General features: G+C 38.8%; 1 protein-coding gene across 3 annotated transcripts in view; it reads left to right on the top strand.

Annotated features, from left to right (window-relative positions):
• The window catches only part of CUNH2orf76 (chromosome unknown C2orf76 homolog), a 63,257-nt gene that overhangs the window by 8,865 nt on the left and 28,231 nt on the right, over positions 1-26,161 (top strand). For 2 of the 3 annotated variants that reach the window (XM_017500247.2, XM_017500245.2), the window contains exon 2: positions 16,684-16,828. In XM_017500247.2, the coding sequence (XP_017355736.1) occupies positions 16,696-16,828 (133 nt within the window). In that variant the 5' untranslated portion in view covers positions 16,684-16,695. Of the gene's footprint in view, positions 1-53; positions 116-16,683; positions 16,829-26,161 lie in introns of those variants that run through there. The other variant, XM_017500246.2, reaches the window with a different exon arrangement.

Genomic DNA, 26,161 nt, shown 5'->3' with positions numbered 1-26,161 from the left:
GTTTGCTCTGTTGCTAGGCCGGAGTGCAATGGTGTGATCTCAGCTCACTGCAACTGCCACCTCCTGGGTTCAAGTGATTATCCTGCCTCAGCCTCCTGAGTAGCTGGGATTACAGGTATGTGCCGCCACACCCAGTTAATTTTTGTATTTTTAGTAGAGACGGGGGTTTAAACATGTTGGCCAGGCTGGTCTCGAATTCTTGACCTTGTGATTCCCCTGCCCTGGCCTCGTTATTGTATTTTTAATTGTGTAAATGTATTCATTGCTACTATATAGAAATATAGTTGGTTTTGTATGTTTATTTTGTATCCTGTGACTTTGCCAAATTCATTAATTCTGGATTTTTTTTGAGAATTCTTGGGATTTTTCTGTGTAGATAATTATGTCATCTGCAAATAGGGACAGTTTTATTTCTTCCCTTCTCATCGCTCTGCCTTTTATTTCCTTTTCTTGCCTTATTTCACTGGCTAGAACTTCCAGCAGCATGTTGAATAAGAGTGGTGAGAAGGGCTATCTTTCCTTGTTCCTGATCTTAGGGGGAAAGCATTCAGTCTTCAATCCTGAAGTCTAATGTTAGCTCTAGTTTTGTTTTGTTTTGTTTTGTTTTTTTGGTTTTGTTTTTTTTTATCAAGTTGAGATGTTCCCCTCTATTCCTGTTTTTCTAAGAGTCCTTATCGGGAATGGATGTTGAGTCTCCTTTGAATTTTGTTAGATACCTTTTCTGTATCCCTTGATATGATTATGTGATTTTTCTTCTTTAACTTGTTAATATGGTAGATTACATTGATTGATTTTCAAAAATTAAACTAGCCTTGCTTTTCTGGAAAAACCTCCACTTGGTCATGGTGTATATTTTTATGTATTGCCAAATCCTATTTGTTAATGTCTTACTAAGGATTTTCATGTTTATAAGGGATATTGGTCTGTCATTGTCTTTTTTTAATAATGGCTTTGTCTGGCTTTATTATTATGGAAAAATACTAGCTTCAAAAACTGAATTAGGAAATGTTCCTTCCTTTTCCGTTTTCTGAAAGAGGTTGTGTACAATTGATGTTAATTCTCCATTAAATGTTTTGTAGAGTTCACTATTGAAACCTTTAGGCCTGAAGATTTATTTTCTTTTCTCCTTCCTCTCTTCCTTCCTTTCTTTTTTCCAGGAACTCCATCAAGTTCTCATGGAGATTTCTTTCTTGGGAGTTCTTAAATTATGAATTTAACTTCTTTAATGGTTATAGGGCTATTTGTATTGTCTATTTCATATTGGTGAGTGGTGGTAGTTTGTGTGGAGTTAGAGACCAGCGTAGCCAACATGGTGAAACCCCATCTCTGCTAAAAATACTAAAATCAGCTGGGCGTGGTGGCAGCACTGTAACCCAGCTCTTCAGGAGGCTGAGGCAGGAGAATTGCTTGGACCCAGGAGACATTGTATCTATAATGATACCCTCTGTTTCATTCCTGATACTTGTGCCTTCTTTTCTTTCTTTCTTTTTTTTTTTCTAGCTGGTCTTGCTCAAGATTTTTCTGTATTGAAAACATCTTTTCAAAGAACCAGCTCTTTTTTTCATGGACTTTCTATTGGTTTTCTGTTTTCAATTTTATTGATTTCCATTCATTATTATTTCTTTCCTCCTGCTTGCTTTGTGTTTGTTTTGCTTTTGATTTTCTAGGTTCTTTAGGTGGGAGCTTAGATTATTGACTTGAGACTTTTTCTTATTTAATGCATGTAATGCTATACATTTTCCTCTTCACAGTGCTTTAACTGTGTCCCACTTTCATTCAGTTCAGTGTATTTTTAGTTCCTTTTTATTTTTTTTGAGACAGAGTCTCACTCTGTCACTTAGGCTGGAATGCAGCGATCTCGGTTCACTGCAACCTCTGTCTCCTGGGTCCAAGCGATTCTCCTGCCTCAGCCTCCTGAGTAGCTGGAATTACAGTGCTGCAACCACGCCCAGCTGATTTTAGTATTTTTAGTAGAGATGGGGTTTCACCATGTTGGCTAGGCTGGTCTCTAACTCCTGACGTCAAGTGATTCGCCTGCTTCCGCCTCCCAAAGTGCTGGGATGACAGGGTGAACCACCGAACCTGCCCTTAGTTTCCTTTGAGACTTCCTCTTTGGTCCAGGGCTTGTTCAGTAGTCCGTTGCTTAGTTTCCAAGTGTTTGAAGCCTTTCCTGATTTGATTCCATGGTGGTCAGAGAACACACTGTTTAATTTCACTACTTTAAACTTGTCATGGTTTTTTCCAAATCAAGCAGGATACAGACGTCTTGACATATATTTTGTGGATACTTGAAAGGAATGTGCATTTTGCAGTCATGAGTGGGGTGTTCTATAAATGTCCATCACATCCTGTTGGGTGGATGGTGTTGTAGAGCAGTAGGCCTCAACCTTTTTGGCACCAAGGACTGGTTTCATGGAAAACAAGTTTTTCATGGATGGGGTGGTAGGGGGGATGGTTTTGGGATGAAACTGCCCCACCTCGGATCATCAGCCATTATATTTTCATAAGGAGCATGTAACCTAGATGTCATGTATGCCCAGTTCACAATAGGGTTCGCTCCTATGAGAATCTAATGCCACCACTGAGAGGAGGCGTTTATACCATTCCTCTTGCCTCTAGGTCCCACAGGGGGAGTCAGAGTAGCTCAGGTGCTGCTGCAGGTGTAGTGGGTTTGTGTCTCAGCTGTAGAACCCCAGGTTTAGTTCAATCAAATTCTTTATAAAGGGCTGCAAGCAAACCTTACCCTGGAGTGAGGTATCTTCATTTTACTGGACAGGCTGGTGGGAAATACTGTCTCTGATTTTTTAAGCTGTTTGCTATACGCATATCCTTGAAAGATGGTTCAGAACGAAAGCAGCCAGCTCCTCTGCTTATAAGACGTGCCAAAGTGTGAGAGATCCGTGGAGAAATGTCTCCCAACCCACAGTACAAGGATTAACGTTCTCGTGATTGCAAATCAAGAAAAATAGAATTTATACTCGGTATACCTTGTTTAAGAAAGAAAGTGTGTGAAATATTCTTTCCAAATGGTTATGCCTCCAACCCTTTGGAAAACTCAACTGTGCAGAATGGTTTATGGAGAGACTTGCATGTCTTGAGCAGAGAAAACACACTATGGTTTTGTGCATTTGCTCCAAATTGAAGATCATAATGGCAGGTCTGAGGAAGTGTAGGTGTTGATTTGTCAGTGGGTGGTGTATTGTAGATGTGAAAAGTAATCAAGGATGTATTTATTTGGAACTGATTATGGCCCTTTCTCAGGGAAGGTCAGCTGCTAATGTCATTATGCAGTAAAGCCATTACAGCATGGAGAAGCATGTGCCAGTCTGCAGATTAGCTAAAATTTACCTTGTACCTACTGTGTTACCTAAACCCCTAGAGGTGAAGGTGGAAGATTTTATTTTTTTAACCTATCTGAACAATGGCTGAGGTTGAAGACTTTGAAATCATTTATAAATGAATATGTTGAAAATATCTTTCTCAAAAGTTCTGTCAGTGAAAGATGATTCAACCAATTCTTCTGGAATAATGGTGCTTTCATTTGTATTACGCAGCTGAACCTAAAGAAAAGGCAAGAAGGTTTCAAATGTTATTTAACGCTCATATCGTCCTAGTTTATAAATGTAGGGGTTTTTTATCTTAAGTTTTTATATTTTGAGATGGAGTCTCACGCAGTTTCCCAAGCTGGAGTGCAGTGGTGCAATCTCGGCTCACGGCAACCTCCAGTTCTTGGTTCAAGTGATTCTCATGTCTCAACCCTTAGAGTGGCTGGGATTACAGGAGTGTGCCACCACACCTAGCTAATTTTTTTTTCTGTATTTTTAATAGAAATGGGGTTTCATCATGTTGGCCAGACTTGTCTCAAACTTCTGACCTCAAGTGATCTGTCAGTTGTTCGCCTGCTTCAGCCTCCCAAATTTGGTGCTGGGATTACAAGCGTGAGCCACCATGCCCTACTATAAATGTAGTTTATAAATACTGAGTTTCATATTAAAAATATAAGTGCTTTTGAAAAAATGTAAAGCAGATTCTTTGACACGTATTTATACATATTTTGGGAGTACAATTTGATGTTTCAATTCATATATATGTTGTAGAATGAGCAAATCAGGGTACTTCATGTGACCATTGCCTCATGCGTTTATCTCTTTGTGGTGAGGATATTTAAAAACTTCTAGCCATTTTGTAATGTACTGTTAACCATAGAACACCAGAACGTATTCTTTCTATTTAATTTCAGCTGCACCTTCAACCAGCATCTACCAATCCTCCTTCCACTCCTTCTCTAGTCTGTTGTAACAGGGAAATTTTGGGGGCTGGGCATGATGGCTCACGCCTGTAATCCTAGCACTTTGGGAGGTCAAGGCAGGTCGATCACCTGAGATCAGGAGTTCAACACCAGCCTGGTCAACATGATGAAACTCAGCTCTGCTGAAAATACAAATAATTGCCAGGCATGGCAGCATGTGCCTGTAGTCCCAGCTACTCAGGAGGTTGAGCAGGAGAATTGCTTGAATGCAGGAGGGAGAGGTTGGAGTGAGCTGAGATTGTGCCACTGCACTCCAGCCTGGGTGACAGAGCAAGAGTACAGCGAGACTCAAAAAAAAAAAAAAAAATTAAAAAATGAAATTCTTGTTACCTTTTTTCTTTTTATTATAATGTCCAGCTCTTGATATTTCATTGTTAACAAGATCTATTTTTAGAAGAAAATTGTGTTCTCCATCTAAGAGTTAAAATTATGCTTTTGATGTAGGCCAGGATAGATTAAAATGCAATTAACATTTTACTTTTAATCATAGTCCTACATGTGAATTAATTTTAATTTATCATTCTTATAAACTTTAAACTGAAATTTAATATAAAAAATGTTACTAATTTGCCAAGGTTAAATTTTCTGTAAATGGTGAGCATATATCATTCATCTCTGCTAACAGTATGCTAGGTATTTGGTCTTTTTAAGAAGGGTAATAGAAATAATTTAGGCTCCCCCAGATCACCCCTGGCCTTAACATTTTTTTTTTTTTTGGTAAAATGACATATTTGAATGCTATTTAGTTGTACTTAAGGATTATTTACTTCAAAATGATTAAGGTGCAGTTTTAAAATCATTTGCATATTCAATGATTTTTTTTTTCTTAGCAGTTTCCTGCTCTTTCTCCTTTTATACCTAGTAACCTTTACCAATTTAGTTTCCTCACATAAAAAAACAGTGACAACTGTATTTAATATATTCTTTGTATTGATTTTAGTTATTTTAAAAGTAAGGTGATGGACTCTGTGCCCTGTGATACTGTTCCTAAATCTGGAGGAGAATTAAACATTTAGTGTGATATGTATATATAATCACGCTAATATACTACACACACACACACACACACACATATATATATATGTATATATATATATATTCTATCTATATATATATTCAGAGAGAGATACTATGGTGTTAAAAGGAAAACTTTTGACAAATTCAATTTAGCAGCGTTTGAGTAAAGAAACTGCAGGAATTAGGCAGCATCTGAACCAGTAAAGGTTCAGAGAGCTCTAAGCAGCAATAGTATTTTGTGACTATAACTACTCAGCAGGCAGTATTTATAGACAGCAAACAGAAGTGACAGATCGAAGTAGTCTGATTGGTTACAGCTTGGCTTTTGCCTTGTTTTGACATGTTTTGGCAGTTCGTAGTCTGCATGGGCTGAAAGTTTGGCTGCTGTGATTGGCTGAGACTCAGTTACTTATTATAAGAATACACTAGCAAGCTAGGTTGCAGCTTGTTTACATAGTAAGATAGGGTGCAGTTCATTACCTATGGAGGCAGCTTTAGGCCAAATTTAATTGAACAGGGGTTAGAACCTTGCCTTTTTGAAAGTTGTGCCTTTTTCATTTGGATAAGACAAACTTTAAAGTAAATGTGACGTATGACAAGTGTGATTTTATGGTACTTAAATTTAGGGAGTAGATACGCTTTATGAAATATTTCAGTTTTTCAAAATGATTCTCTGTAGGAGTCTGTTACAATTCTTGTCATAAACATATTTATTGGAAACCTGCCTATGGCATGAAGGAAGTTCAGCCAGTAGGCAAGTGCTTATAAGGTCTTCTCTATGTTAGCTGCCTTAGTGCTTAGAGTGGTTTTCCTACCCTTAAAGCTTCTAATAGTTAGCTCCTTTGGGATTCCATTCTCTTACAAAAAGGTCAAAAACATGCTTTCTTCAAATACCATAAGGCATATATACTGTGTTTTATTGGTAGTACAGTTAATCCTAATTATTTTCAAATTCTGTATTTGCAAATTCACCTATATACTAACATTTATTTGTAACCCCCAAAACAGTACTCATGGCACTTTGTTGGTCATTCTTAGACATGGGCAGAGCAGTGAAAATTTTGAATCACTCAGTATGTTCTCAGCTGAGGTCAAACAAGACAACGATCTGCCTTTTTTTTTTTTTTTTGAGACAGGATCTTGCTCTATTGCCCAGGCTGGGGCTGGAGTTCAGTGGTGCAATCTCGGCTTACTGCAACCTCCACCTCCCAGGCTCAGGTGATCCTCCTACCTCAGCCTCCTGATTAGCTGGGATTACGTTATCATACCCACCTAATTTTGGTAATTTTTTTGGAGAGATGGGGTCTCGCTATGTTACCTGGGCTGGTCTTGAACTTCTAGGCTCAAGTGATCCTTCTGCCTGGGCCTCCCAAAGTGCTGGGATTATAGGCATGAGCCACCATGCTCAGTCACTCTGCCTTCTTGTTTTAGCTCTTATATTGTGAACAAGTGACCAGTTTGTGGTCTATTTAGTGCCATATTTTTTTCATTTGAATGCTTTTCTGTTGGTGATTCTGCTGTTAAAAATGTCCCACAAGCATAGTGCAGACATGCAGTCAAGTGTTCCTAGGTGCAGGAAGGCTGTGATGTACCTTATGGAGAAAATACTGTGTTAGCTAAGCTTTGTTCAGGCAGGTTCTGTAGTGCTGTTGGCTGTGAGTTCAGTGCTGATGCATCAGCAAAACATAATGTCTCTTACAACAGAAACACGCATGAAACAAGATTATGTATTGATCATTTGCCAAAATGTGACGACAGGCTCACAAGTTCCTTATCCTGTATTTCCCCTAGGAGCATTGATTCAGGATTTGCTAATTCAGTGTTCACAGCCAACTTTATAAACCATAACTACTACCAACAACCAGAATCAACTGCAGTGACGTGTGCTTTTTTTTTTTTTTTTTTTTGAGTTGATAGAGATTAGTATAACGTCAACAATCAAGTATCTTGTGAGTGTTTTTGCTTAACTTGATGCTTGGCTCCGAGCTTTCATGTGTGCTGCCTAGTTTTTCACCCAGAAGCCTTCCCCTGCTTGCTTATAGCTCTGCACCCTAGAGCTCTGCCCTGGGGGAGACCAGCCAGCTTGGGAAGGGGAGCCACTGGGCGAGTTAAGGAGCCCTGCACTTACCTTGTTTTGGCTTTTCTTGGTTGCTGAATTTCCACCACAGGCTTCAGGACTGAAGGGTGAAGGCCCATCTCATTTATGGGGCCTCAAAGCTTCCAAGCTGTGCTTCCCTCCTCATCATCCTTGTAGCTTGGACCAATAAAGCAGCCGCAGAAGGGAGGGTGCTGGGCCGCTCTGACGCAGTGGTTACTGGCCAGCGAACAGGGACCTCCACACAAGGCAGTTCCTATGCAAGTTTAGTGTTTACTTTGTTTGTAAGAGTTTTGTTTTGCTTTGCATATGGGCTTTTCTTCACTACCCCAAACCAGCTGGGTAAGTACTAGCTAGAACTACAGGAGTTTTAGGCAGAGAGGTTTAAAGACCTTCCCAAGCCCTAGGCACTCTTACTTTTCAAAGCACCACCTGGGTCTTATGTGTTGAAATATACCCACATCCTACATTAAATCTAACATATATAATTATGAATAGAATCAAGTTGCTGTTGAAATGTTACGTTTTATACATATATAATTAATATTAATTTTTATTTTTTAAAATTTTATATTCTGTAGAAAAAAGATTTTTTTTTTCCATGTCTCATACATGTTCTTGGGTCCTGTGTCTTTAGTGAGATTGCTATGTTAGTGTGTCTTTAGGAAATGGAAGGATTCGGGTTCCCCACCCCCTTTAACTGCTCATTAGTTCTACAAACATTTCTGGGGGCTGGGCGTGGTGGCTTACACCTGTAATCCTGTGCTTTGGGAAGCTAAAGCAGGAGGATTGCTTGAGCATAGGAGTTCAATACCAGCCTGGGCAACATAGTAAGATCCTAGCTCTACACAAAATTAACAATTTTAAAAAGAACATTTATGGGGCTTCTGAGGTGCCTCATGCTACACAGCTGTTGGGTCCACATAAACAAACCATATGGCCTTCTTTCTCTTAAGGAGCCTGTGGGCCAGACCTCTTAAACAGGTGACATCAACAGATTCCCTATTGATGCTACAGCATACAGACGGGCCCATGGCTCAGCCTGGGGGAGAGGAGGAGCCCTGCTCAAAGTTGTCCTGCAAAAGATAGCCTCTGAGCTGGGTCTTGAAGGAGCCTCTGGGAAAGCAAAGAGGGAGAGGGGTGGAGAGATTTTGGAGAGAAGCCGGGGCTGGAGAGGTGTAGCAGAGGCTTGGCCACAGCGTGGTGGGTGTGAGGAACTGTGAGCTGTCATTGTTGCTGGAGGGATATGTGAAAAGCAGATTTTGATGGTGACATACACCACTGGAGAGACAGCAAGGGGCTGTACCATCCTGAACAAGTTCAGACTCCTCTGGGCGTGTGACCTGCTTCTGGTGCCTCTGAATGCTGTTTGGATTTATTTGATGTCTCTCAGTACATATCAGGAGTATGACTAAGTTCTTAGCCCTTCACTTCCTTTCCAGTACTCTGTAAGTTTGATATTGTTGGCTTTGTTCAGTTATCCCGTCTTTCTTAAAAAGATATGGAAATAGCTGAGCTTTTAAAATAACTTTTTGTTGATGCATATGCATACATCAGAAAAGTGCAAATATAAATATACTGGAAATAGCTTAATTTAAAAACACGTGATCATTGGTAAAATATCAAACAATGTTAGAAAGTATATATAACAAGTCTCTTGGATTTCTACCCCTCCAGAGACAGCCACTGTTAATGTTTTGGTAAAGGTTTTTCTGGACATCACTCCATGCTTATGTTCCCATGTAATACACCTGCATTACAACCATGCAGTGAGACTATACACAGGCAGTTTTCTACCTGTATTTTTTTGAGACAGGTTCTGGCTTTGTCTCCCAGGCTGGACTGCAGTGGTGCAGTTTCAGCTCACAGCAACTTCCTCCCAGGTTTAGGTGATCCTCCCACCTCAGCCCCCCAAGTAGCTGGGTCTACAGGCTTATGCCACCAAGCCTGGCTAGTTTTTGTATTTTTAGTAAAGATTGGGTTTACCATGTTGCTCAGGCTGGTCTCTTGAACTCCTGGACACAAACAATCCACCCACCTCGGCCTCCCAAAGTGCTGGCATTGCAAGTGTGAGCCACGGTGCCCAGCCCTTTAATTGTTTTCTTTTCTTTTCTTTTTTATTTTTGAGATAGAGTTTCACTCTTGTCACCAAGGCTATAGCGCAATGGCCCAATGTCAGCTCACTGAACCTCCGCCTCCCAGGTTCAAGCGCGTCTCCTGCCTCAGCCTTCTGAATAGCTGGGATTACAGGCATGCACCACTACACCTGGATAATTTTGTATTTTTAGTAGAGACAGGGTTGCACCATGTTGGTCAGGCTGGTCTCGAACTCCTAACCTCAGGTGACCTACCCACCTCAGCCTCCCAAAGTGTTGGGATTACAAGCGTGAGCCACTGAGCCCAGACTAACTTGTTTTTTTACTAAAATGTCATAGCCATCTTTCAAAGTTGGTATCTGTACATCCATATCACCCTTTAACGGCTGCAGGTTATTTTATTTTATTGTGTGGCATAATTTACTTAACCATTTCTTTACTGGTGGACATTTAATTGGATTCTAATTTTGTTAACTATTAGAAACATTTCAATGAGAGAAAAAATTTAAATGTACACCTTTGTGTGTACATTTATAAGATTATAAGTCTGTGCACTTATAATCTTGCAACATGTTTTTATTTTGAAAAATTTCAAGCATTTTCAAATGGAATAGTATATGAGGTTTCATATATACCCAGCTTCAACAGTTAACAATGGTCTACATTTTTTTTTTTTTTTTTGGAGACAGAGTCTTGTCCTGAGCTCAAGTACATAGCTCACTGTAGCCTCAAACTTTCAGCTGAAGCGATCCTTCTGCCTCAGCCTCCCAAGTAGCTAGGATTATAGATGTGTGCCATTGCACTCAGCTAATTAAAAATTTTTTTTTTCTGTAGAGATGAGGTCTTGATATGTTGCCCAGGCTGGTCTCAAACTCTCCTGTGCTTAAGTGATCCTCCTGCCTTGGCCTCCTAAGTGCTGGGATTACAGGCGTGGGCCACCATGATTGGTCTCTACTATTCTTTTTTTAATCTACACTTCTATAATTGTTTTTCCTCTGCTGAGGTATTTGAAAGCAAATACAGGACATCATTTCATTTTACCTGTATATTCTATATTCCTCAGCCTTTTAAGATAAGGACTTAAAAACATAACCATAATATCATATGAACAGAATTAACATTAATTTCTAATATCATCTCATATTATACAAATTAGGATCCATACAAAGACTAAATGTTGCATTGGTTGATATTATCTCTTTTAATATATAGCATTTCTCTCTTCTCTTATTTCTCATGCTATTTGTTGAGGAAATCCAGTCGTTTTCCAGTAGAATTTTCCACCATCTGAACTTGGCTGATGGCCTCATTTTGGTGTCATTTAACATGTTCTTCCACACCTTGTTGTATCAGTTCCACACCTGATAAACTGGGAGTGAGATCTGGAGGCTTGGTTCATTCATTAATATTGATTAGTAAGTTCAGGTGTTTTCAGCCCCAGATGTACCTATGCTAAAGTTCCCTATCAATCTTATATCTGATGATTTTAACACCGATTTATGATCATCATCTACATTCATTTCATTAGGGTTTTCAGAATGATAAGTTTTAGAATCTATTTATTTTGAGAAAGTTGTACATTCACATGTAAATGTAGGAAATAATACAGGGATCCCATTTCCTCTTCATCCACGTCTTGCTTGAGTATAGTCTGATTTTACAGCCAGGAAATTGCCATTGATACAAGCAATGAATCTCATTTAGATTTCACTAGTTTTACCTGCACTTGTGTGTGTATATATGTGTATGCCTGCATGTGTATGCATTTAGTTCTGTGCAGTTACATCACGTGTGGATACAAATGGGTAATACTACAGTCAAGAATCAGAACATGGTATTAGTGCATGGTATTTTGTTATAACAGCCTGAATGGGATAAAACATTCATTTTATCTTGCATTAAAAAAAAAAAAAGAATCAGAACATTTCCATTACGAGGATCTCTCATTTTACCCTTTTATAGCCACAGACATTTCTTTCCCTCTCCTTCCCTAACCCCTGGCAGCACCCTAATGCATTCTCCATTTCTGTAATTTTGTCATCACAAGAATGACATAAAAATGGAATTATATAGTATGCAACCTTTTGAGACTGGCTTTTTTCATTCAGCTTAATTCCCTTGAGATTCACCCTGATCTTTGCCTGTATCAGTAGTTTATTCCTTTTTATTACTGACTAGTATTTCATGATATGGATATATGGCAGTTTGTTTGACCATTTATATGTTAAAGGGCATTTGGATTGTTGCCCAGTTTTGGGGTATTACACATGGATATGCTGTGCGCATTCATATACAGGTTTTTGTGTCAACATAAGTTTTTGTTTCTCTGGCATAAATGCCCAAGAATGCAATTACCAGGTCATATAATGGGTATGTTTAGTTTTGTGAGAAATTGCCATATTCTTTTTTTATAATGTCGAATACCATTTTACATTCCTACCAGCAATGTATGTGAATTTCTTCACCCTCACCAACATTTGGGGCTGTTGCTGTGTTTTGTTTTAGCCATCCTGATAGGTATGCAAATTATGCTTTAAAAAATTTATTCTTTTAGTACTTTTTAGCTGTAATTCCTCTATAGAGAAGAAACTTTTTTTTTTTTCCATTAGCTGTTTGATAACCCTGAAATACTGTCTGTAAAAGAAAGGAAGGGTAAAATGTTTGATTTCTTTTCTTATTTCTATCAACCCTTGCTTTGGAAAGCCACTTTTCAGAAAAACAAATTAGTGGCTTGTTAGCCTTCAGAATGACTAATTAGCTTTTTAAAAAAGTGTTAGTATGAACTCATGGGTTTATAAAATAATTGACATGATTATCTTCTCAGGGTGAATTATTAGAAGAGAAATTACCATATCAAAGGGTAGACAAATTTAAAATTTTGATAAAGATTACCCACTCACCTCGAGGTGGGCTGTTTCATTTTATGTTCTTGCCAGTAGTTTATAAAAATAATATTTATTTCTCTGTATTCTTGCCAATACTGGTTGGCCAGTTTTTAGTTATTCTTATTATACCAGTCTGTTGGCAAAATTGATACCTGTTTCTCTTTCAGTTCTTTAGTTAGAAGTAAAGCTGATCTTTTCACACATTATTGGCTTAAATTTAGCCAGTTCTCTGTTAATTACCTTTATCCTTGTTTCTATTAGGATATTGGTCTCTTTTTACATTTTTATGTTATTACAGCTGTCAGCCTTTTCCTTGATGATTGCTGCTTTGTCTTTGCTGAGAGTTTTTCCTATTTTAAGATTATAAAAATACTTACCTATTTTCTTCTGGTGTCTCTCCATGATTTTATAGTTAAATATCTGTTTCATGGACAGGTTATTTTTATGTAAGGAGTGAGATACGAATCCAGTATTACTTTTCTCCAAATGTCTGACCAGTTTTCTCAATGCCATTTATTAAGGAAACTATCTTTTCCCCACTGATTTGAGATGCCACTTTTATCTTATACTAGATTTTCTATAATCTTAAGTCTGAGTTTTCTGTTAGATTTTACAGGTTTGTCCATCTATTTATGCTCCAATGTCACAGTTTATGTTATTATAGCTTGATTTTGCATTAAAATAGTTGTTATTGGATTTTGTAAGATTATGAAAACCAAACAAACTTGTTCCTATATAGCGGTTGCTTTATAATGTGTTTTAATAATTGGTGTCACTGGTCTCTTTTCTTTTTTGTTGTTTTATGACTTTGCTGACAAAGCTCACAGATTCTTCTGGATGAATTTCGGAATTATTTGTGTTAAGATTCCCAAACAGCCCTTTTATATTTTGATTGGGATTGTATTAAATGCATAGGTTGATTTAGGGAGACTTGATTTCTTTACTACTTTGAACCTTTGCAGTTAAGGACATTGTCTATCATTTCATTTATTTAAATCTTTTATGTCCTTGAACATTTTTTATTAATTTACTCTGAAGTTTATTTTTGTTGCCTTCTCTGCCCTTTTATTTGAGGAATGCTTTTTAAAATTGATTAGATTCATTTTTTAAAAACTAGACCAAACCTTCTGGGAAAAATGTCAGATTTTATTAGTTGTAAGGTCAGTCTTCTAAGCTGCCTCTTCAGTATATCAGCCTCTCTAGGCAAGCAAGCTGTATGTCCCACTGTCCTTAGGGCAAATTAGATAATGGTCCTTCTGATGGTAGCTATTGTTTTGTTACTGAGTATAAATTGAAGCACATTTTTTAGAAAGATGGCAATGCTTGTCCAAAATTAGATATAACACAAAATTTGGGGTTTTAAATGGAAAAGTTTATTTAAGTACAGTATATGAGCAGCTTTTTATTAAGTGAAAATAACCCTGTAATTGTGAAAAACAGTTTCATGAGGAATACAAGTGCCAGCCTGCCCAGCCTTTGTTTCATTACATCCAGGAATTTATGTTTATTTGCTGCTTGTATGAGCTATCTTTATACCCAAACCTATTGTAGTCTAAATAGAATAATAATGATAAAAGCAGCACGACTTATTGAGATCCTTCTATATGCGAGGAATTGTTGTGTTTAATGTATGTTAATTTCTTAAATTCATGGAACTTGTTTTTTTGTTTGTTTCTTTGAGGCAGTGTCCAGGCCGGAGTCCAGTGGTGCAATCTCTGCTCACTGCAACCTCTGTCTCCTGGGTTCAAGGGATTCTCTTGCCTCAGTCTCCTGAGCAGCTAGGATTTCAGGTGCCCGCCACCACACCTGACTCATTTTTGTATTTTTAGTAGAGACTGGATCTTACCACATTGGTCAGGCAGATCTCGAACTCCAGACCTTAAATAATCCTCCTGCCTCGGCCTCACAAAGTGCTGGGATTACAGGCGTGAGCCACTGCGCCTGGCCTATTGTCTGTCAAACAAAATAAAGACTATGTTTATGAACTTTGTATAAATGATAGTACGGGATGCTCTGATTCTTCTGCAGCTTGCTTTTTTTCCACTCATGGTAATGTTTTTGAAATTTATCCATGTTGATGCTTTAGTTCCAATCCATTCATTCCTGTTGTTTGTCATATTCCATTCTATGAATACACCATCATGTACTTATCTGTTCTGCAGTTGATGGACAGTTGTTTCCAGTTTTTGCAGTGTGCTATTAATGTTCTTTTATGGTTCTTCCTTGTGGATATATATGCGATTCCTTAGGGTACCTACACATGAATGAAACTGTAGGGTCAAAAGGTATGTGTATCTTCAGTTTTACTAAATATTGCTAATTGTCTCCAAAAGTACTACTCCTTTAAGTGCCTGCCATCACTGATGAGGTTTTCATTGCTCTCTACCCTTGTCAATAGTAGGTATCAGTAGATTTTTAAATTTATCAGTTAGATGAGTGATATATCTCATTATTTTGAATTTCCCTGATTATTAGTGAGGTTGTGTATCTTTCTTTACATTCATCAGTATTACAGGTATTTTTTTCTAATACTCATATTGTATGTTATGGTTGAAAGTTACATGCAAAGTTTTAAGTAGCGCAAAGTAGCTACTACTGGATAGAACTATGCCCTGCTCGTATCTTTAAAACAAATGGGTTTTTTATACTTCAGAAAGTGAATATGAGAGTTAGAATTACATCTTTCAATACAGATAAATGAAAAGCAATGCTGAGAAGCTCGAGGAAGCCACATATAATGCACCATGTATGTAAAGTTAACCATACTGTGTATCTGTGGGCACAGTACTTCAGATTGTATTTCACTTTTTCTGTATGAGATGATCTTACCAACTTCAGGGTGATTGGAGGTGAGTGGGAAGTCAATGATACAGTGAATGCTAAGCACTTAGAATAGCATCTGGCATGTAAGCATTGTTGATATATAAAGAAAGTGTTGCTGGGCACCGTGACTCACACCTATAATCCCAGAACTTTTGGAGGCCAAGACAGGAGGATCACTTGAACCTAGGAGTTAGAGACCAGCCTGGGTGATAGAGTAAGACCCTGGCTCAAACAAAACAAAACAAAGTTAAAAAAAACATATAGAAAGTGTTGTAACTGCTTTGCATAATAGTCTATTTTCTGTAGATTCAAATGATATGAATTAGGGTGTAAAATGATGTATTGGAATGGTGTGTGTGAGTCTTCCCAGGGCAGGAAGTGCTGATGGAATTGGGGAGGGTGCACAGGGCTTCCCATGTGTTTTTTTTTCTCTCTAAAAATTGATGCAGATGCATCAGAGTGTTAAGATTTGACAGGATAGTGTAGCAGGTTCTTTTTTTTTTTTTTAACTGTTTGCTTAAAATATTTTAAAACAAAAGTATTTTTTAAGCATGGAAGAAAACATTGGCAACTGTGCAGAAACTTTTTGGAGGAAATAATTTGGGGTAATTTTCCAATTTGTGTGGAATACACACATACACACACACACACACACATGCAAATGTATGTACACACACACACATATACACACACACACACACACTAGAAAACATGGACTTTGGAATTAAAATTGATACTTGAATCCTGACTCCATTATTACTAAGAATCTCTCCAAGTCAGCCTTCTCATCTTTAAAATGTTATCTCATTTAATTCTCTCACCAAACCATGAGGCAAAATGCTTCATGGTTTGGTGAGAGAATTAAATGAGATAACATTAAGACCTGACACATGCGCCTAGTACTTAGTTTTAGGATGAAATATACATACTCAGCTTTAGTAATGTGAAAGACAGGTAACACCATCGTATGTAATTAAATTGGCCCTGAAATCTGGCAGCATTTATGAGATTGAAATGCTGTCTGTTGACAGTTGATTCTAATATAAATGTGCTTCCATCTCAGGGCCAGCTGAGGAGCTCACTGACATAGGGCACCCACAGTAGACGTGTGTCTGCTGTGTGTATATGTTCGGTCATCCTGCCTCTCTGCTTCCACACGTACACATGCTGCCCCTGTGTTACTTCGGTTCATCTTCTGTACCCTGTCAGTTTTCTGCTGGTCAGAACATCTGTGACTGTGACAGAGCCATCCAGGATTGCAGTGGATAGTTAGGCGTAATCACTAGGACTCTTCTGGGGGCCCTGGAACCTGGCTTCTGTTTGGGGACTCTGTCAGTGATCATGCGGCAGGGAAGAGTGGGCTGGTGCCGCAGAGCTGATGATAGAGATGCAGGCTAGGAGCTAGTAGACAACTGTGAACTGGCTTCATTTAAATGGTTCTTATGTCTCTTGACACAGGAATTTCTTAACATGGCTCCTGAAGAAGTGACCATCACAGTTCGCCTCATCCGTTCTTTTGAACATCGCAATTTCAAACCTGTAGTGTATCATGGAGTGAATTTGGACCAAACTGTAAAGGAATTTATAGTATTTCTAAAGCAAGGTATGAGATGTGAAAGCCATTTTGTTTTATTAGTATTTAAAAAAATTGCTGATTATGACATAGTAATATTTAATAAATCCTAAAGTACTTTGAAAGGGTAACCTGGGTTCTAAGCCAGGTGCTGGGCGAGCCCCTGTTCTGGGCCCTGGTGTATGTGGAGGGCCTCCCTCAAGGGCTCTCACTGAACAGTCTGTGTCCTCATGAGGGATTGTGACCATCATTTTTGGCTTCTTACTTTTTAATTAAAAACGGGTAATATCCAGGTTTGTTGTTACTGGGCTTAAGTGTTTGCAGGTTGATTAGCAAGGGAGTGTAGTATAGCTAATTGTGGTACCCAGATGAGCACAGAGGGTGTGGGGTGGTCGCATGGGGAAGCATGGTGGGAGGGGAGCAGAGGCCGTGAGAGGAAACCGTGAGCGCTGCTGGTAACCGTGGTCACAGACACAGAAATGGCGGTGCTCGTTTATTGTTTCAAACTAAAAGTAGGCATGAAGTTAGTCTTCATTCTCTTACATCCTTGATGGGTTTCTCTTCTCTGTTTTTAATTATTGAAGTGTTCCAAATCATTGACATTTGACCAAACATCTAAAATAAGGTTTTATTATTTTAATTGAAGTGTTATTTATATATGGTGCAATCTCAGATTTCATATCTAGTTCCATTGGTTTTGACAAATTTATTGCTTTATATCCAATGTAATTTTTTTCCCTTGACATGATTTCAAACCCATAGACAAGTTGCAAGAACAGGACAAAGAATTAATTCCTGGATGCTATTCACACAGATTTCCTGTGTTAACATTTTGTTATATTTGTTTTATTCCTGTGGAGGCCAAAGCAACTCCATCTTGGATGCTGATCTGCCATGTTGACTTTTCATTAGCCCCAGTTTTGAGATGCCTCTAAGATTTCCAGGTTACATAGTATTCCTTGTGTAAGAACAGGTACTTACTGTAAATCCTGACCTGTGGTCAAACACCTTGGAGTTAACTGTACATTGCTTGTCCTACACATCCCTTCAGAATCACCCTTTCCCTATGATATAAGCCCTGGGTCTGGGGTTTAGTGGCGTGTGGATCCACTGTCTTGTCCTGCCAAAGCCTGAGACAGAGACATGGCTTCTGTTTGTAAGTTCTCATTAAATGTGTCTTTCTAAGAAACTGAATATGTCAGCCTCTTTCTTCAGCCTCTTAGCTTCCTTGGAGTTTTAGGGGTAGGTTCACATAGACCTGCTCACCTTGAAACGATTCTGCTCACTCTTCCCTCTCTTCTCTTCTTTCTCTCTCATTCTGCACACTCCTGCTAGATTAGGTAGCATCCTCAACAAAGAGCAGTAAAATTTTAGAGAAGTGACAAGACAAAAGAAATGGACTCTGAATTTCTAAGGGTGACAACTTGTGAGAAGGTGAGCAACTGACAGATAGAGGCTAATGAGTAAAGCTCGTTAATGTGGATTCTCTTGTGCCATCTCCAGACTGATAAGGGTCTAAGCTTGTCTTCAGTGGTTAACCTTTGTTTTTCCTGGTAAAGAGGTGGGCAGGATACCTTTTGTCTTTGTAAATCTATTATTTGTCCTGATTTTAGGCAAACAGTGGAAGGGCTGAGAGCTTTCCTCCGTCTGCTGCTGCTGAATTGCGCTTAGCTCGAAACAGTCCTTATGCTAAAGAGGCATATTTTGGGGCACACTTCCTGGTCTCTGACAGTGTCAATTAGAAAGTGCCCAGCTTTTGAAAGATCGTTACCCAAAGCATAGTCAGAGTTTGAAATAGAAACAAATCCCTACTTTTTAATTTTATAATCTTTGTGTATTATGGGTTGCAGTGTTTCTTAATACAGCAAGTGCCGTGATGTTCTTCGTACATACACTGCAGCCTAAGTTCTTGAAGTCCTTGAGAATAAGATGTATTTTCAAACTGCAACAATGACAGGGGAAGATGTCTTTTTCTCAGGATCACGGTGTTCTTTTCTTCTCAGGTACTACAGATGCCTTCCCCAGCAGAGCAGTGGTACTGGTCAGTGAGATGCTCAGACCTGCCTCCTCACACCTTTCACCTGCAGTGGGAATAACAGCCACTGCTTGTTTTAATTGTGCACTTAGGGAAATGTGTTCCACTGACTAAAAGGTGAACTTTTGGGGTACAGACTTATTTGAGTTGTGGGCCCTGTGTCCAAGCCTATTTTTGTCATCTGATTTGAGATACTGTGAAACTCTGAAAGGTAGATGGGTCACATATTTGCCTTTTATACATAACAAAGACCAGATAGTTTGATACTGAGGGATTTTTGAAATATGTAATAATAATGATAGCAAACAGTACTGTGTATCAGGTACTATGCTAAGAATTTTACCTAGATTATCTCATTTCATCCTCATAGCATCCCTCTAAATTAGGAACCATTTTACAGGTGAAGAAACTAAGGAACAGAGGTTAAGAAGCTTGCCTGGCCGTGTGCAGTGGCTCATATCTATAATCCCAGCACTTTGGGAGGCCAGGGCGAGAGGATCCCTTGAGCCCGGGAACTCGAGACCAGCCTGGGCAACATAGCAAGACCCTGTCCCTCAAAAAACAAACAAACAAACAAACAAAACTTGCTGGGCATGGTGGCATACGCCTGTAGTGCCAGCACTCAGGAGGCTGAGGTGGGAAGATCGCTTGAACCCAAGGTTGAGGCTGCATTGAGCTTTGATTTGCACCACTGCACTCTATTCTGGGCCACAGGGCAACACTGTGTCTCAAAAAAATAAATGAATTAAAAAAAAAAATCTCGACTGATGTTGCATGGGTAATAAAAGGCAAAGCTGCAGATCAACGAGGCGTGTGTTAACTATCAAACATGTACTCTTATTAAACACTGCACAAAATTGTTTCTTTATTCTTCTCTACTGTCTCACTTGGCTGAGTGGGAATCTCTGAAATAAATGGACAGACTCAGTGTCAAAAGGGCCTTTGAATTTAGTTCATCTTGCTCTAGCATTTTGAATGCTGAGTGCTATAGAGATTGTCTGACACAGTGGCATAGTGAATTTTGTGCAGATAGAGAAATGGTCATTGTGAAGAAAGATCTCTTGGAGTTTTTTTTTTAACATACTTTATTGCCTTTCTTTCTTTTTAAATTAAGTTTTATTTTTTGATCCCCTTCCCTCCCCAAGCCTTTCTAAATGTTCTTTTCTTTTGTAGTCATGTTTGGCATTCACAGGTTAACCTAGTCACCTGCCATCACTGTTTGTATTTTCTCCTCAGCCAAAAAGTTTTGGTTAAATTTTATTCATTCCCCATTGAGAATCATGGTCCTTCCTAGAGCATCAGGTCATCAAAAACTTAAGCCGTATAAATATAATAAATATAAATTTGTGTATTTACATATAAATATAATAAACCTATTGCTGATGTATGAGAAATTGATTTTTTTGTTGTTGTTTTGAGACAGAGTCTTGCTCTGTCGCCCAGATTGGAGTGCAGTGGCGTGGTCTCCACTAACAACCTCCACCTCCCGAGTTGAAGTGATTCTCCTGCCTCAGCCTCCCGAGTAGCTGGGATTACAGGCGTGCACCACTATGTCCAGCTAATTTTGTAATTTTGGTAGAGAATGGATTTCACCACGTTGGCCAGGCTGGTCTCAAACTTCTGATCTCAAGTAATCTGCCTGTCTCAGCCTCCCAAAGTGCTGAGGTTACAGGCATGAGTCACTGCACCCATCCTGGGAACAGCTATTAATCAAATATTATGATCATAGAGGTATCTATAGATGACTATATTTTTTTTAGATTCAGAATACTAGACAAACCAATTATCTAGATAATAAATTTATTTTAAGCATTCTTAATTTGGAATCATTTTAATTCTTATTAATACTTCAGATCTGGTTTCGAAATGTGAAGTCATCTCAATTATGAAAAAGAACAGTGTGGAAGTTCTGTCCAACTGTCCAGTTCAGTCTGATCTTTTTTTTATGGTTAGACTGGGCTTATGGGTTTTTGGGAGGAAGGTCACAGAGGCAGAGTGACTTTTATCAGATCGTATGAGAGGTGTACGCTTTCCACATGATGTATGATTATTGATGTTGACCTTGATTAAGTGGCTGAAGTCACATCAGTTTTCTCTAATGTAAATGTACTCTTTTTTCCTTCCCTTTTCAAATTGTACTTTTCAGAAGGAATTCATATCCACAGTTAATGACTCGGGGGTTCTGCTCTCCTTCCTTTAGAATAAAATGTTTATAAAAATCCTTTGGGGTTCTGCATGGCAGGCTTTACTTTGTTGCTCAGATTGTTCTAGCTTTGGGAGCTCTTTCAGTTGCCTCCTGAGCTCCTTTGACATAACGGCCTCAGTGTGTATGGGTGCATGTGGTCAGTATTTTTACTTTGTGGTGCCACAGGATGCTCCAGGCTCACCTTGTACATGTCCTGTTCCTAGAATCAGCTTTATTTCCAAGGAGTCTCAGTTCTTTTTCACTGGAAAATGGTATTAAAAACCAGGATCTAGGTACTAGATGTTTTCATTACTATTAGAGTGTTATTTCTTTCTTTCTTTTTTCTATAGTGGCTATCTAAAGACCAAGAGGTGTTATTTTAGACTGTCTTAGTTGATAGGGCAAATAAATTTGTGTGTCTGTATTAACCTGTGCATATGCACACATCTACAAATATTTTAATATGTAACCATCTAGATATAAATATGTTACACATGAATTCTTACTGATCTTTCCATCTCTGATCCATTACCCAATGGCTCATTCTAGCTTCCTTTCCTTGTTTATCTGTTAATTCCCACACCAACAATGAGAAACATGGTTCTGCCACCTGCTATCCATTTATTTAATCATTTAATTCTAGCATACAGGTATAGCAGTGTATCCCCATGGGAAGCAACTTGCTATCAGTTAGGTACAGACCTTTTGTGTCGTTTTGTCATAAGCACTGCAGTCTTATAAAATCTGTTCATTCCCAGAGTTACTTAGGTCAGCACCTCTTCTTCTTCTCCCTTCTACTCCCTTCAGTGAGATTGTTGTAGCATTTTCAGTACAGATAGTTTAGATTCTCTTGTCACCACCTGCATTCTTTGCTTGGATCCCCTGACTTCTTAAATAAACTTTTTCTTCTTTTTTTGATACAGGGTCTCACTCCAGTTGCCCCAGCTGCAGTGCAGTGGTGCCATTTCAGCTTACTCCAGCCTCAACCTCCTGGGTTCAGGTGACTCTCCCACCACAGCCTCCTGAGTAACTGGGACTACTAATGCATGCCACCATGCCTGGCGAACTTTTATTTTTTTTATTTTTAGTGCAGACGGGGTTTTGCTGTGTTGCCCAGGCTGGTCTCAGAACTCCTGGACTCAGGCAATCTGCCTGCCTCAGCCTCCCAAAGTGCTGGAATTATGGGTGTGAGTCGCTGTGACCAACCATTTCTTTCTTTTTATTTTTTTTTTAACTTTGCATGCATTGAGGTTCACTCTTTGTGCTACAAAGTTCTACGGGTTTTGACAAATGGATAATGTCATGTAGCCACCCCTACAGTGTCACACAGAATAGTTTCACTGCCTAAAATATCCACTGTGCTTTACTTCTTTATCCTCTCCCTCTGTATGCTGCACCCTTGGCAACTACTGATTTTTTCTTATCTCTGTATTTTTTTCAGATTGTTAATTGAATTGGAATCATACAGTATGTAACCTTTTCAGAATGGATTCTTTTACTTAGAAATATACATTAAAGGTGTCAGGCACAGTGGCTCAGACCTGGTATCCCAACAGTTTGGAAGGCAGAGGTAGGAGGATCACTTGAGCCTGGGAGTTTGAGACCAGACTGGGCAACACAGTAAGAGCCCACCTGTATAAAAAAAAAAAAAAAAAAAAAAGGAAAAAACATAAACATGCATTGAGTATGCATTGAAGGGTACTTCAAGTCTTTTTGTGACAAGTCATGTCTTTCTAATCTCCATTAATCTGGAACATTTCCCCACCTTCTTTTGTTTTTCATTATATTGGTTTTTTTAAAAAAAATTTAGGCAAGTGTCTTATAGAATGTTGCATAATTTATATTTGTTTAGATTGTTTTCTCATGATTAGATTCAGGTTGAGCAGTTTTAGCAAGTTTACCATGCAGATCAGGGGTTAACAAACTACAGCCCGTGGACCATATATGTACCACTTTTGTGCTTCAGTGGTAGAGTTGAATAGTTGTGACAGAGACAGAGACTGGCCCACAAAACCTGAAATACTGACTCACTGGCCTTTACCAAAATAGTTTGCTGGCCTTGATGTAGGTGATTCTTTCTTGTCGTATCACATCAGGAAGCACTGAATGTCAGTTTATCCCTTCATTGGTGATGCAAGGTTTAAATCCTTTGGCTAAAGGTTCCATCCACCAGATTTTCCTGGTGTAAACATGCCTTTCTAATTTATCAATAGTCTCTGGAGTGATGAACGTTGAGACCATTTGTGTATCTTCTTTCTAATGGTTTAGCATTTATTGATGATCCTTATCTGAATCATTGGTAGTTGAAATTCTGTGATTCTCTGTACATATGTTATCTGACACTCTTCTGTAAAGAAATACTCCCTTGAAGTCTCTCTCTCTCTTTTTTTTTTTTTTTTTGAAAGGAATACAATAATTTGGCTGTAGCACAGTCATAACATATTATTGCCTTACGACATGGGGCAATTCCTTCAACATGTTGTTGAGGCAATGCTTTCTTGTTTTTAATTTTTTTTTTTTAGATGGAGGCTTGCTCTGTTGCACAGGCTGGCATGCAGTGGCACAATCCAGGCTCACCACAACGTCCACCTCCCGGGTTCAAGCAATTCTCCTGCCTCAGCCTCCTGAGTAGCTGGGATTACAGGTGCCCACCACCATGCTTTGCTAATTTTTGTATTTTTAGTGGAAACGGGGTTTCACCATATTGGCCAGGCTGGTCTTGAACTCCTGACCTCGTGATCTACCCGCTTTGGCCTCCCAAAGTACTGGGATTACAGGCGTGAGCCACCATGCCTGGCCCTTTTTTGTTTTCACTACTCTATTACAGGATGTATTGTAGATTCTTTCACTTAAGTAATTAACTCTATAATTTTAATACACAAAATAATACTTGGCCTGGCATGGTGGCTTACACCTGTAATCCCAGTACTTTGGGAAGCCAAAGTGGGAGGATCGCTTAAGCTCAGGAGTTCAAGATCAGTCTGGGCAACATAGCAAGACTCTCATCTGTACTAAAAGTATTGGCCGAGCATGGTGCTACTTGGGAGGCTGTAAGTTCAGCTACTTGGGAGGCTGAGATGGGAGGATTGCTTGGGCCTGGGAGGTCGAGGCTGCAGTGAGCCGTGATTGTGCCACTGCACTACAGCCTGGGCAACAGAGAAAAACCCCGTCTCAAACAAAACAAAACAATATTTTATCATCTTTGGCTATTAACCTTTGGAATGAGAGTATAACAGCAGAGCTGGTGTGCTAACCTAAGGATGGCGGGTGGTTTATTCTAGGGAGGGAGTAACAGTGGGACTGGGGAACGATAGAAAGGTTTCAGCTGTATCCAGATTGTTTTACTTAGTTAAAAAACGAATAGTAAAGGTTCTAAAGTAATATGACTACCTGTAAACATTTGTAAAATCTGGTTGGTGGGTAAAATGAATTTTTTGTTCTACTATGTGCTTTTCTATAATTTAAATTATTTTATAATTAAAGTAAAAAGCATGTGAATATAGCTTAGCCTTGGAATCTTACCATCATGCCTGATAAGGATACCTTATCAGGTTAGAATGTCGGTGTGTTGTTTTGATTATTAGGCATTTGGTATTCTTTGTCCATATAGATGAGTCATTGGCTTAGTTTCATTTTTTTCCCTTAGGTGTTTCTGCTTTCCCAAAGGTCTTCTAATGTAGATCCAGCATCCAATAATAAGCTACAAATTGTACACTTCTATTTTTAGAGCCTTTACTGTGAGGCAAATAATTATTTTATTGCCTATTGATATTTCAGTAGTTTCCCAGACTTTTTTGATTCTTGTATTGAGATGTGTGTTTTAACATTTCAGACTCCCCTGGGGCATCCTAATTTCCGGTAGTATATTTATTAAGTTGCCTGAATTTTTCCACTGATGCTTTTTATGGAGACTTAATTGTATGAGAAAAGTTAATGGTTACCTTCTCGTGACCTTCCTTTCTATTAATGAAATATTAAATTAGTTTTTGCAGCATTCTGAAGTCTTAAATAGAAAGGTGGGAAAACAAAATGAAAGAAAAACTCCCTGCAAATTGGGAAATAACTTTCAGAATATAACGGTTATGTCATAGACTTTTGCTTTCAGCCGAGATGGAGTGGGGCCGGGGGCCAGGGGGCCAGGCTTGCTCTTCTACATGAAACAACTAAAAAAACTATGTGTCACATATAAAAACAATCATTTCCCTGGAATCGGAGAAACAAACAAGGTGACCCCTGTGATTGTGCCACTTGCCAGGCCACAGAGCAGGGAGAGGGAATTCAGGCAAAGGTAGGGGGTTCCATGAGTTTAGGAGTCAGAGCTGGCAGTCGGAGTGGAACCTGGAGAGTTCACAGGGCAGCGTACAGGAACATAGAGAGCTGTACAGAGAGATGGGGAGCTCTGAAGATTTGCAGAGCATCTTCGAATATATGCAGAGTGTGAGTCTTCAGTTGTGTATGGCTCAGTGCAAGCATGTAAAGAAACCGCTGGAAGTCGGGGAAACAGCCACCTAAAAGTAGTAGAATGAAAAATGCTTGGAGCTCATACAGGGCTGGGACGTTTTTATTCTACCCATTGGAGTGGAAACCGTGTTATTCACAGGTTATTGGGTAGAGTATCCAGAAGGAGGTTGCTGTAGTAGTTGGGCAAAATTAGCTGTAGACTAAATTCTGCTCTGGTCCCACCCAGCAAAGTTCAGAAACACAACTTGAAAGGATCAAACTGTTTCCAAATAATTTAACTGTGTCCCAGAAGAAAGCTTATAGGAATACAAAAATATCCAGCACTCAACAAGATAAAATTTACAGTGTCTAGAACTTACCAGGTATGGAAAGAAGCAAAAATGTTTGACCCATAATTAGCAGAAAAAAAAAAATCAATCAATTGAAACCAACCCAGAGGTACTGCAGATGATAAAGTTAGTAAACAAAGATAATGGAGATAATTATGACTATATTGCAAATGTTCAAGAAGATAGAGGAAGGATTGAGTATGTTAGCAATGGAAGATATTTTAAATACCTGAATTGAAAATGCAGTGTCTGAGATGGGTATACACTGGACAGGACTAGTCTTCAGATTAGATGCTACAGAAAAAAAGATTAGTCAACTTGAAAACATGGCAACAAAACAGTCTAAAATGAAA

The sequence above is a fragment of the Cebus imitator genome, unplaced genomic scaffold (assembly GCF_001604975.1).
Source record: "Cebus imitator isolate Cc_AM_T3 unplaced genomic scaffold, Cebus_imitator-1.0 Scaffold264, whole genome shotgun sequence".
Taxonomy (NCBI): Eukaryota; Metazoa; Chordata; class Mammalia; order Primates; family Cebidae; genus Cebus; species Cebus imitator.
Note: the sequence above shows the minus strand (reverse complement) of the source record. Positions and strands in the feature narration are given on the sequence as shown.